This window comes from Anopheles gambiae, chromosome 2 (assembly GCF_943734735.2).
Source record: "Anopheles gambiae chromosome 2, idAnoGambNW_F1_1, whole genome shotgun sequence".
Taxonomy (NCBI): domain Eukaryota; kingdom Metazoa; phylum Arthropoda; class Insecta; order Diptera; family Culicidae; genus Anopheles; species Anopheles gambiae.
This window is the reverse complement of record NC_064601.1, coordinates 66,363,293-66,377,130: the sequence shown is the minus strand read 5'-3', so window position 1 is coordinate 66,377,130 and position 13,838 is coordinate 66,363,293. Positions and strand designations below refer to the sequence as shown.

Below are 13,838 nucleotides of genomic sequence, written 5' to 3'. Positions count from 1 at the left end.
TGTTTAACTTCGATGGATAGCATGATAGTATAGTATAAAAATAGTACAAAAATCTTTCAAGTTGGTATCAGAACAATAAACAAAAATTATCAGAGTGGTAATTTTAAAATATTTCAATTGTAACATACCTGTAGATGCATAATAGCAGCGGATGTCCAATTTTGTTGATGCAAAACTGGTCTATCATTAGTCATTTTCCAAATAGCATCAGTGAGATTGACACGAATAGAACTGATTCCTTTTTTGACCTTAAAACAGTAAAGGAAAATACGTATGTATGTGTACTTTTATTGAATGGTCTGTAGCTGACTAATGGAAGATAATGCAGTCGAAACGATACTTTCAAATCAGGGGAAATAATGTCTATAAATATATTGAGTCTTAAAAGAATTCATCAAGCTGAATATTTTACAGCAACTAGCGAATCATGACCGCAATGGGCAAGTGACGATCAAAGTATTGATGAGGTTTGATAGAAGGACCACGTGTGTTCCTACAAATTAAGCATTCAAATAGTGCAATACTAGCAAAAATACAAAAAAAGTCTTTTGGTGGACGCTTCAAAACTATTCGTTTACCCGGTTCTTCGCGTAATATGCGTAGAAAATAAAAGGTATGCTAAAGGTTTCACTAGCAGAAAGCATTGGATTAGAGCCACCCCAAAATCAACGAAACTCGAAAAGCTATCTGTGCACTGAAAAATAGCAAGGCACTGGAAATGGAATCGCAGCTGAACTGGTCAAGAATGGAGATGCACGATTAGAATAGAAGATTCACCAAACTGTTGCTGAGATATGGGATAGCGAATAGATGCCTTGTGATTAGGATCTTTTTAGTAGAGTACGGGTCTTCTTTTTACTAGAGTACGCCACGAGTTTGCTGGGCTGTTCGGCGAACTGAGCATCCTGACGGTGGCGAAGGCTGACAGGATACGATGGCTGGGACATGTTACTTCATTTCATTTCATTTATGTCTAGGGATGTACCAAATCGGGTATTTTTAATTTCGGGAAAAAAAAAATCCACGATATCCAAAGGAAATTTAAAGTGAGAGTGCCAAGCATGGATGCACGAAGTTTAAGTGATTTCAGTAGAACATATCTTAAACATTGAAAACATCAAAGTTACAACTCCTAACAGAAAACGATTAAGCACTTGTATTAGTGATGGGTGGGTCAACTCAAACTTACAGGGCCGCCCAGTCAGACAGCCTTCTGTTAATTTACCCATTCGAGCAGTTTTGTGTCTGTCATAACAGTAATTTAAGAGCAATTTAGCGGTACGAAGTGTTGTCGTTTGTTGCAGTAAAAAGATATAAATAATAACATAACAAGTATTGTCTTAATGATCTTTTAGTGGAAGAAGACATCGGCGGTGTGTTTAAAACTGTAAAATGCAAAAAACAGCCGAGAAATTGCATTTATTAGTGCTATTTGTGCACATCCTTCTCCGGGTGAAGCGGCTGTTCAAGTCGAGTTTGCTTAAAAAAATACATTGTAATCGTTTGTATAAGTTAAGGACAATGATTGAATAAAAGCATTTAACCGTAGAGTTGGCAACCAGATTTACACACGTAAGTTGGCAACCGGCATACCCGGGTATTCCACACGTTTTGATACAAAAAATTAACGATTTTCATAGGTAAACAATAGCTGGTATCGCGAAAGAATTGGTTTAAAATTAACAGTCGTTAAAAATTAACCAGAGTCGTTAAAAATTGCTAGAATTTGGCATCGCGAACGCATTGAGTTCATTTGTCAATTTTAACGACTGGTCCTATGCCGCCGTTAAACAAACGACTGTCAAGAGCGTATGCGATACAAATTAACAGTCGTTTAATTATACTGCTCGAATTTTTTCCCCGTGTTTGCCTATATGCGATATCGAGCAGTCGTTAACTGTTTTGACGGTCGTTTATTTTAACAGGAAAGAACAACAAATGAACTCGGTTAAACCAAAATGAACTTTAAACGACTGTTAAAATGTGTTCATTTATTCGTGATGCCGGCTAATGCTTTCTATATTTTAATGCTGTAAGCAAGTAATGCCGACCATATATTCTCTTCTATTTCATTTATTCATTTAGTTTATTCATTTTATTATAAAAATAACGGTCAAATTGAAATTTGGAATCGCTTGAATTTGACTCGAAAATAAGTACAATACGAAAAGAGGAAGAAGAGAAACGTCATTCTCCATACAAAATGTATGGAATACCCGGGTATGCTGGTTGCCAACTTACGTGGTAAAGTCAAACAAAATCAAAATAAAATACTTATAAGGCTGTTACAACTTATGCACCAAAAAATCAGAAATTAAAAGTTGCGAGGCTACCGAAAATTTCAGGTCAATAAAAGCAATGAATCAAAAGTTATTGCAGTTTAAAGTTAAAAAAAATACCCGGGTATCCGGTTGCCAACTTAAAGGTTAACTGTAATATAATACATTTCGTGTTATTTATTAACAATTTGGCCGACAAAAATAAAAATAAAATAGAGGAAGGAATAGGATCTGTCAAAACTGCTCGAATGGGTAAATTAACGACTGCTAATTTACCATTAAATTACTCTTAAATTACCGGTAATTTAGCGGTAAGATAGGGGTAAATTAAGTCCGATTTGTCTGACTGGGCGGACCCATCCATAAGCGACCTGTCGTAGGAGTCGTACGAGTCGACTCGAAAGATACATTAGGTAGGTTCAGTCGGTGCAACGATTCCCGTAAGTGCAAGACACCATTAACGATTTCAACCCAACGATGCACTAACGATTTCGGATCGGGTCGGGCAAAGGTAGGATCAGTCGTGGGTTCAGCGAGTCCGGGTTGACCCGAATTGTCAGTAGTTGTGAGAAGTAGGTTTAATACCCTACCCGAAATCGCAGCCCATGAGAATAATTATTTTAAGAGTGTGTATCAATAATTAATTCGCTTGCAAACAAATAAAAACCCAATACAGAAGCTCTTCGCGATTCTAGTCAGCTTTTTATATGGATTTTGACAGTTGGAGGCATGTAAACACTCCATACAAAACCACACACAAAACTAGCCTGCGATTTTCAGTCTAGGTTATTCTAGCCTCAAAGCTAGAATTAGATTCGAGTACCTGCTCGAAAAAATGGCAATACAAGGTGATGTTTACATTTACCCCAAGGTGCATTAAAGAGATCAGGTGGTGGAATATAGAATCACAGTGTATGTGGTCCAGGTGGTCTCATAGCATGTTTTTTGATAACCAAATCTGAACATCACTTTTAACAGAACGGGTGAAAACTTTTGCTCAAACAAGCTTTCTGGAGGCTTGACGAATACACGAAACACTCTTAAAATCTTCATTCAGAAGCAGAAGCGATAAAAATCAGCCTTCAAATTCATACACATTGGGATAAGCCCACCTGTATATTATACTCCCTTAAATAGCTGCTCGAAAACTGCTATACAATGCAAACAGCTGACAGGCTGAAATTTCAGCCTACGAACTTACAACAGAAAGGGCCCCACAGTTAGTCAAAACCGAACCAGAAAACGCCCAAAAATTTTAATTCAAAAATCCTTGCTGTCAGACCATATGTCCCTAAAAGGTGACAATGTGTCCGAAAAAGAGTGCCGCAGTCTTGCGATCCCGGATCCCGGTATCGTCAACGTTTTCACGTATCGTTCTTGCGATTTACTCCTACCGATACATCAAAATGTCCCGCCGTCTTGAGTTCTATCAGAAAGCCCTGTATGAGATCCTATACAGATTTTCGAGACTTAATTCATTACCACGCAGTCGAATAGTCAATCCTTGCTACGGGGGGACGGTCCAGTCTAGGCTTTAACCCGTGACGGGCATGTTATTGAGTCGTTCGAGTTGACGACTGTATCACGGAAGCGCCTCTACCTTCTATTAGATTTACAGTGGAGCGCTGTTTATCCGGGCTTCTCTAGACTTGACATCGCCCGGATAAGCGAATAAAACGGATAATGAGTCACATGATATATTTTATCCCCAATTCCTGATTAATTTTTGGAAAATTATCTTATTTTTTGATAAAAATAACCCAGTTTTTTTTAACTTCATGCTTTTTCCACAAGAATATTTGAAATTTGAATTATCGGGTCTTTTGTTATGACAATGTGCTCTTTTAACAGCTTTTTCAAATATCCTCCTCATAACGGAATGTCACCATTGTATTGAACTGTCATTTCTCAATAGCACGGATAAACGGACAGCCGGATAAAAGGTACCCGGATAAACGGCGCTCCACTGTAATTTGGAGGATGCCAAATTTATCAGGTAAAACGCTTTAATTAACCACGTTTCAGCTTATTGTTTAAAAATAGTTCTCTATTCGAAGAAATAATATTTGCTCTATAGAAGATGTTGAACACTTTGTTAAATATCAAATCGTCCTTTTGAATGTTTTGATCGAACAAATCGTTTGCACAACATCTTAAATGAATAAATAGGTGTTGTATCATAGTCTCGTTAGCAATAGAACACCATTTATTAAATATGTAGGCAAAACAACCTTGTAGTAGCCCAAACTGTATATAAGAATATAGAATTGTCTATTTTATGTAAACTTTGCAGAAATATTTCCAATATAAGTGATAAACAGCATTAAAAATTCAATTCAATCGAAAATACCCAATATTTACACGAGTGAAAACAAAAAAGTTAAAAACCCGATAAAAACCCAAAAAATAAATACAGGGTAAAAAGGTATTTTCACCACGGTACAACACTGTCTGGGGCTAACACTGACATCAATGCCGTTACACTGAGTGGCATGGTACAAAGCTACACAACTATGAAAAGTTGTATTCGAACTTATTGAACACCGTGTAGAATATCTCTAGGTCTATGTATCCTCTAGGTCTATGTCTATGTATGTAAGTTATTTTTTTCAAGAATGGACTGGACGTCAATAACAACACAGAAAAGTTTTTGTACAAATATGCACTGCGCCGTCATTCTCCTATGCTGTCTTGGAATTATATATGATATCGGGTGACCCTTGTTTTTTATTTTTTGGTTTTATTTATGTTGTGTAACATAGAAAAATAAAAAAAATAAAATTGTTTCATTTTTAACTACCGTTTTCATGTGTACAACCCAACGTGGACTTCCCGTGTATAAGATAAAGAATTTTTTACACTTTATTTTTACAAGGTTCAAAAACAACAAATATTATCGTTTTGGATCAGATCAAATCTTCTTTTTTATTGGAAGTTTTACTTTCGTTCTTTTGATATTTTCTAAGCTTTATTTTTTAACCTCAGCTTAAGCTGTTCCTTTTTATGAATTTGAATCTTCAATTTAAAGAACCAATGAGACGAATTGTATCCTCCGATTGCAAATCCTTATTTTTGACCCTTATTTTTCCTTATGCTTTTCAGTGGCAACACTTTTTTCCCGTTTTAGTGTTATGTTTGTGGATACCCATGCACATCACTATCTGTTAGTAGGTAATATTTGTTGTTAGTATGTATTATGTATGCTAAAATACGGTAATTCGTAAAAGTAAATAACAGTTAAAAATTTAAAACGTCTGCATGGTTTCGAGACACGCGTGCGTTACATGGACTTTGAGTATAAGCCGAAGATTAACTGGTAGTCGGTTACATAGGATTAATGCACGATTTCGCCATAATGGTTCATTCCTTTGATTTTCACGCCTTTGATGCCTCTGTATCCGTTCGAAGTACAATTGAAATTAAAGAAATGCAATACTTTTGGATTAACTTACAAGCAGATTGACAACAATCAATTTATTCTATGTCTACGTAGTGTTTGACCCTCATAGATGAATAAAAAACCGGATAGACAAATACATTTTATGCGTCTACCAAATTACCAAATGAATTTTAGTTTAGTTTTAGTGTTTGTGTTGGTACTCCACTTTTTGAATGCTTAAGTTGTAGCAACACTTATGAATTGATGGTTCTTCTATCAAACTTCGTCATTACTTTTACCCACGCACATTTATTGCGACCATAATGTGTATCTAGACAAAACGAAACTAGACGAATGCTTTTTGCACTCACTGTCTATCAAGTACTTCCTGTATGTGTATTTGAGCCCTGCGATGTATTTAATGAAGAAAATTAGTACAGACGAATTATGTCGATGTTTTCATATATTAGTGTCAAAGCGAGGAGTGTTTAACGGAATACAATAGTATTCTAGACATAATTGGGGTTTACTCACGTTGCGTTCATTTTCTGCCTCTAAATGTTCGAAAGTAAATGCTCCCAGAAAACAGTATGCAACAACTGTGGCCACTAGCGTTACATGCGAAAAGATGCAGGTAAACACCTTCCACATGCAACAAACAAAAGACATGCATTTGCTGCGCGGTTTTTTTTCTGGTTCACCATAGGAAATCGACATTTGCGGCTGCAATTGTTGCATTGGTGGAGGTGCGGTACGCCTAGATGACATTTCTTAACAGTTTTGTGCTTGCTGGATATACGAGCTTCCTTTCATTCAACTAGTTTCCGAAGGAATAAAAGACAAAAAAAATCGCAAGTATCATATCATAACAGACACTTGTTGCATTATCTATTTCAATCGCAATGGACATAATAAAGTAAAGTTATTCTAGTGTACTATTATTAATAATTATGCTTTATCTGTAAAATAAAAATAAGAGTTTTATTCTATACGGACTTCGTAGAGTAATATCTACTCGCTTTGTAGTACATGCTTATATGTAATTAAGGCTGAATATTAAATATGAATCATAAATTAAATAATCATCTATTTGCTACAATAATTTCGGTACAATAATATACAGAACATTGATGTCGTTTTTACAGAAGAAAACTGATAACCATACATTCACTCCACTAAATGTGCGGTATGAAGTTTGCTCATTCGATTCACAAAATTAATACTCAGATTTCCACAGTCGTTCATGTTAGACCATACGCGGAAAAACTATTGAGGCATGTTTCTAATACATAGATAGAATGTACACCCGTTAGCACTTGTTCTCTTTCGTCTGAGCTACTCTCACCACAAACTCGTTTCCAATCTGATCTGATTCATACAGAAAGATATTTGATATAATAGTTCACTTAATGCTCCATGAAATGTTATTTCTAAAAAAACACACACTACACAACCACAGCTGCATTTGTTTACTAAATATGTAGCGTGAAATTTCACTGCAGAATCGAGACCAGTCCCTCTAATAGCAACCAGTATACTGAACACACAAATTATTCAGCTCGTGTTATGAAATTATTCCCAGCTGACGCGAACGATCGTAACAGCACATTCGGTCACATATTCTCTTAAGCACCGATACAAGCGTGTTCGGCTAGCAACGAGTTTTCTCAGTATCGAAGATTTTCAATTTTCTCTGCCTCAACCAGTCGGGCCGAATATAGGAAGTTCTATTTTTTACAGCAGTTGTAGTGAGATTTTCTGATCCAAACGAAAGACGTAGCGGATAAGTTGTAGTATTGGTAGCAGACACGCTCCTAGGTTTCAGTAACCTGCAACTCTCACAAGCAGTCGAGACTCTTCCTCTATCCTCTTCCTCTATACGTTTCAATGGATGTGAATACGTCCATCAAATGTGGAGAGGCAGCGTGCTTTCAAATGTGAGTACAATTAATTGATTAACTTAAGCACAGTAGTTTGCATTACTTTATCCAGTAGTTCAATTTACTTTTTTTTAAATGCCAAAATTTTATTCTGTATGAGAATTTTATGATTTTAGATTGTTTTGAGTGTGATTTGAGCTATGTTTAAAAGTATGTATGATATGCTGGTGTATTTTGCAATTTTGTTCATTTCTTCTGATGACACTTTGCACGACGTCGGCCTTCGAATAAGGTGCGCCGAATTATTGCTGCACGCAATCGAATAATCTGTTTTTGGACATTTAGGACTGTTCGGACATTTTAGGAATGGTACGTCTATTGAATTGAACCAAATAAACCACGGGGTCGTTCACTTTGGGAATTTGAGGAAAGTTTTGTGATTGAGCTGAAGGACCGGGAAAATTTAGTGTCCATCTCTTGCATGTTCATTTCCATGTTGTTAGTTAAAAATGAAGTTCAGTTACTGTTTTAAACACTATTCGGTTTTTGATTACAAATTTTTAATGCTGAAGCACAACAAACAAGATAAGTTTGATTCAAGAAATAGCATAATTTAGTTAAACTACTGAGAAAAAATTATTTGGTAATTTGAATTATTCAAGGCAATTATATACATTTAACAAAAGTAACATCAATATAAAAACTTGTATAATTGCTTTTGCGTCTTGAAATCCGAAGAGATTGCATAAGCATATTGCATAGCATATCTAATTAAAGTTATTTTTGGTAAATAAATATATTTTTCGTGGTTAATAGCAGCGACCACTTAAATTTGTCACGGTGATTGTGTTCACTTTGATCGAATTATTTGTTTGTTTTTTTTTAAGCAGATTTCTATTTTTGTTGTGGTTTGGCAATGTACATTTAAAATCACATAATTTCTCGCTCGTCGTACTCGTTATGGCCAAACGATGGTCTTCTTATCAGTACGCAACACTTTAAATCTTATTTTTCTCAGTTCCATTTTAATATATGTCTCTTTTTACCTTTTTTAGTTTTTAATCTTATATGTACGATGTGGTAGCTTAGGTTATTTGATAGTGTCAAACCACAAAGGAAGACCCTTATACTTAAACAATTGACTTGATTGACGAATAAAGCAGTAATAAACTTTAATTTTTAATGAGATGTAACAAAAGGCTGTGCCAATCGTTAACAGCTTAAAACAGTACATTTGTTATGATCCAAGAGGCACTCTATATTATTATTAGCGTCAAAAGCACATGCCAATCACCACTTGAAAATGAAATTAATTTTATTTGAAGGAATATTGTAACTTATTGATTGGTATCTAAAATTATTTCAATGAATAGCGTAACTTTACATTTGCATTATACACAACATATTATCTCAAATATATGTCAACACAAATAATTTTCCTCAAGTCTCAATGATGAAATAATTACCATTTGAACGTCATGAAACAAGTAATTTTCCTCTTATGCTAATCAAATTAAGTAATTGAATGAGACACACCGTTTCAACGCTTCAATATATCATATTCTTTCTACATTGATTAGTTCAGTTTGGAACTGGTAATAGGCAGCATGAGTTTTCGTAATCATAAATTGGTGGAATATTGTGCGTTACCGTATTTATTTGCAGAACTATCCATTTCAGGAACAAATTATAGATTCAAGCAAACAGTAGCTCGCAGAGCAGTCACGTGTGTCTTTGGTGCCGCAGTAATGTTATCTGGAGTGTCACCAATATTAGCTTTGTTCTTTAACATAAATGCTTTAGACCTCACCAAATGGATATCTTTGCTGGAGCTGTTGCTCGAGTGGGGCTGTGCAATCTTAGTATTTTTTGTATTCTTCAGACACCGAGTACAAACCACGTGTTATTTTAACAAAACAATCAGCATTAGTGAAACAATCGTATTCGGTTATGAATCTCATACCTACCTCTCACGAATTGCTAACCGATGGCTAATCAAACTCTCAGTCATTGTAATATTTCATCTGTTGCTAACTTTTACAATAACCGATGCAATCCCTGACCAATGGTTGACCGAACCGTTGCTTTCGTGGAGCTACAGATTTTCGTTATTTTGGTCCTCATATATTTTGTCGACGTTTGTTCGATCTTTAGAACTTTTGATGCTGTTTGTTTGTCATTTTACACATGAATTGTTTAGACGTTTTAACAACGAAATAATAAAAACAAACCTTAACTGTAACTATTATAACGTTGTTCGATTGAGTCAAAGCGATGCTGAATTCAATTGCTTGGTAGTTGGACAAATTAACCGTTTAAATACGATCATCTCTACTGTGTTAGTATACTATTTTTTTGGAACTGTTTCTGACGTGCGTATTATTAAATTCCTTGGAAGTGATTCAATCGCTAAAAATGAGGTTTGAATTCTCAATACTTTTCATTGACAGAGTTATGAGCTTTTCGTTGGATTAATGGAAATGTATAATGCGATTCGCCTCGACCATGTTCTGAATAATGCAGTAGTGTTTCGTAGCAGTTTGAAGCTGATTCTTCGTTACATCGATTTTCATTCTCTGATTTACGGATTCAACAAGTTTCATCAAAGGGTAAAATGTATTGAATAGTATGCGTGTTCAGTGGTGGATCATTCAGAGAGCGAACTAAGCGGCCGGTTGAATCCCCGAGGTCAACGCACATCTTGTAACTCAAACAGATTTTATACGTTTCAAGAAATTCTGAAGTAGAAATATTATTGAGCATGTTTAGGAATGTGTGTTACAGGTGCCCATATTCCGTGTATGTGAAAAATTTCAACTGCGTTTCTCGTAATTGCGTTTTTATCGGATTGTGCGTATAATTGAAAGTTTCTTTTTTGTACGTATTGGTGCGATTAGGATAGCGGGAAAGATCTATGGATTGACACAACAACCAACACGTCATGAGTACCGGTTTTGCGTAAGCACACAAAAGTTTCGCGTTATCATTTTAATATATTAGTTTTAAATAAAAATATATTTAAAAAAACACAACGTAGGGATTTTGCGCGATCAAAGCTTTATGCTTGATATTTATTATTACATAAAAAACTTGTAAAATATATTTTTCTTTTTGAATTTGCTATTTTTCTATTTGCAATTCTGTTTAAAATAGTTCCGTATGTTTTTGGAATGCCAAATAAAGCAAACACCTCAACATTCAATTATTTAATGATAGGAAAATTTCTTAATGTAGGCATTTTTTATATAATAGCTTTCAGTACTAAGGATAAAGAAACAATAGGGCCTTCTTGGCAAATGATCCGCCACTGTGTATGCTTGAAAGATACAAGAGAATACTGAGCCATTTTATCTATTGTTGATTACTTTTAGCAACTTCACTCCATTTTCACCTTCTGTCAAAAAACTCCATCTTCAAGTCGTGTAGGAAATAGCTTTCGCAGAGTGGTAACGTATCGCAAGTGAATATGAAAATGTTTTGAATATAGCTCTCTAACCCTTGTTTTTTCTAACTTTTTATGAATAGCATGACGTAGTGTTAATCCATATGATGAACAAAGTCTCGTCAATCGATATTTCTAAAGGAATATCGCTAAATAATTCTCTTCTATTCCAGGTAGGGATTTAAAATACTACTAACCTCCTTTAAATTATGTGACATGTAACCAAGTTGTTCAGAACAAATTGATATTTCTATGCTCCGCCTAAATACCAGAGGCTCTGGTATTAAATTCGTGAAGGGTGGACCAGGGAGGGGGAGGGGTCTGCTTATTCATAATTTTATGCGTGTTGACATAACAATTCCGAAAGAAGTCACCCAGCAAAAGCGATACAAAATCACTTTCTACAATACTCTACTAATTCATGCACTTTGCACGTAACGATTTCTCACATAACTTGATTTTACGTTTTACGTAATTGTTTTGTTGTATTGTTATAAAACTGATATTGGATGTTTCTATTTTTATTTTCCAGATAACTGGTTCCACTATAAGTTTTCTTGTATTACTTATGCAAATTAAATTATCCGAATAATTGTGAAAGTTTGATTTTTTGTGTGGGTGGCTTGGGGTAATTTTAAACAATGTTTAGAAAAATATAATTGGATATTAAAAATATAATTCTAGCAATATGTTAGTGACAATGCATTCAATACAGTTTATTAGTATGGATTTTATTATCAAAAATGATTTTGAATTTAGTCGTAGGGAACTACCATATTTAAGCGATGTGGCCTATGCTCGTCCGTTGAAGAATACAAAATTGATAATAATGAATCAATCTTCAGAAAGGGATGAACGGCATCTCTTTTTCTAAACGTTGACTTCAAAGTAAAAAAGTAACTGATTAAAAGCTTGCGCTCCGAATTTGATGCTGATGCCAGGGTTCCGATTTCGGAGACTATTTTTTACTCTCCGGATTCGATTCCAGATAAATTCTGAAATTCAAAATCGATTCCGACCAAAACATCATTTATCCAATCGCAGGTTACTAGTAAAGTAATTACATGCTATCATAGAACTAGAACTGTTATGAAGAAATAAGTCAACAAAAGTAAAACTAAATTAGCTATTTAGTATATTGTACCAGAGTACTCTACCAGAGTAGAGTAGTTTTATTATCATACATAACAATCTTGTATATAGTATTCTAACATAAAAAGGTAGCTAAGTAACCTTCTATACGCGGACGATTCAAAGCTGTTCCCGCCGATCCGCGACCGGCAAGATCAACTCCGCCTTCAAGCCCTCCTGGAGCTCTTTGAATGGTCTTGAATTGTGCGTCGAGAAGTGTGTTGTCATTACGTTTGCAAGAAGCTGTGTCAGGGATCTTGGAGTGCTCCTTGATGAAAAGTTGAGCTTTCACGACCAGCTAGAGAACGTAGTCACTAAGGGAAACCAATTGATCGGCTTACTAATACAAATTACACGTGACATCACTGACCCAGTCTGCATCAAGACGCTGTACTGCGGTTTGGTGCGATCAGTGCTGGAATACGCTTCGGTAGTATGGTGGCCATCAGCTCCACGCCCGCTGGCCCATTTGGAGTCAATCCAGCGTAATTCCCCACACGGTTTGCCTTGCGCTTCAGGAGTGTTTAGGTTGATTATGCCGGTCTTTGTGCGCTCTTAGTCCACGAATTTCTGAATCAGCGACACTGCAACGCCCAGAGACTGTTGCGGGACTCCTGGACAAACGGGTCGACTCACTGGCGCTTCTATCTAGGCTCAACATTTATGTCTCGCCGAAGTCGCTCCGAGCTAGATCTCTACTTGACGTGGAGGAGCGTCGCACGCGCTTTGGCTCCTCTGATCCGTTTCTTCCTATGTGCCGTGAGTTCAACGTTATCCGTGATCGTCATCAACCAGACATATCGCGTGCCGAGCTACTAAACAATATCCGTGACGTGCGTCCTTCTACGTCCTAATTTTATTGACCTATGACTAAACGCATACATGTATTTTGCGAAAATGTCAAATATTATGTATAGTGTTAATGCTTTGAGAGGGTCATGCGGTCCGTTGAATTAAATAAAACAAATAACAAATAACAAATAAATGCTTTTCCCTGCATAAGAAAAATAATTTATTACTGTGAAGTTACATATACAGTCAGTCCAAAAAGTATTCGTCTAGCTGAATATTTTACAGAAAAAGGCGAATTATGGCCGCAATAGGCATGGGGTGGTAAAAGTAATGATGAGGTTTGCTAAAGGGACCATCAATACACACGTTTTGCTAAAAAATAAGCATTTAAATAGTGCAATAGCAACCAAAATACATAAAAAACTAAAAACAGTCGTTTGATGGGCGCTCAAAAAGTATTCGTCCATCTAGCTTTTTAATTATTTACGCTGGACAAACACAACTTAGACGTGAATTAAATTTATTATTATCAATTTCCTGGTGACTTCCTTCTAAAATAATGCATTTCTGTTGTTTCAATTGCACTTCAAGCGGTCAGAGAGGCACTAAAGGCGGGGGAGTTAAATGATTGGAGCATGATGGCGAAAATCGTATCTTTAACTTATGCGAGTTAACCATCCTATGTGTATGTGACACACCACTATGTTTACCAATAGCTATAGCCAAGCACCATATTCATATAAGATAAGCCGTACACTCATACATACAAGATAAGGTTAGGATTAGAGTTGATAGGAATCAAACTAGGAGAAATAAAGACAGTTAGAATCTGGAACTCAAAGCGTTCGCATCATTTGATCCGAAAATATATTAACTGGCGCCCGAATAGGTTGTATGTGTGTGAGGGAAGAGTATAAGTGCATATAAAGTATAAA

The 13,838-nt window shown here is 35.8% G+C and overlaps 1 protein-coding gene and 1 long non-coding RNA gene across 5 annotated transcripts in view; one reads left to right on the top strand and one right to left on the bottom strand.

Moving 5' to 3' along the window:
• LOC1278512 (uncharacterized) overlaps nucleotides 1-7,210 on the bottom strand; it is a 30,035-nt gene extending 22,825 nt beyond the window's left edge. The window contains exons 1-3 of one of the 4 annotated variants that reach the window (XM_061651133.1): nucleotides 7,132-7,210; nucleotides 6,193-6,475; nucleotides 129-248 (exon numbers count right to left, since the gene is read on the bottom strand). In XM_061651133.1, the coding sequence (XP_061507117.1) occupies nucleotides 129-248; nucleotides 6,193-6,426 (354 nt within the window). In that variant the 5' untranslated portion in view covers nucleotides 6,427-6,475; nucleotides 7,132-7,210. Of the gene's footprint in view, nucleotides 1-128; nucleotides 249-6,192; nucleotides 6,476-6,823 lie in introns of all 4 variants that reach the window. The other 3 variants (XM_061651131.1, XM_061651130.1, XM_061651132.1) reach the window with 3 other exon arrangements.
• Nucleotides 7,206-13,564, top strand: LOC133392161 (uncharacterized). Its single transcript, XR_009765497.1, has 5 exons — nucleotides 7,206-7,595; nucleotides 9,989-10,147; nucleotides 10,910-10,984; nucleotides 11,064-11,153; nucleotides 11,513-13,564. It is a non-coding gene; the product is annotated as an uncharacterized LOC133392161 (long non-coding RNA).
• Nucleotides 13,565-13,838: the final 274 nt, after the last annotated feature.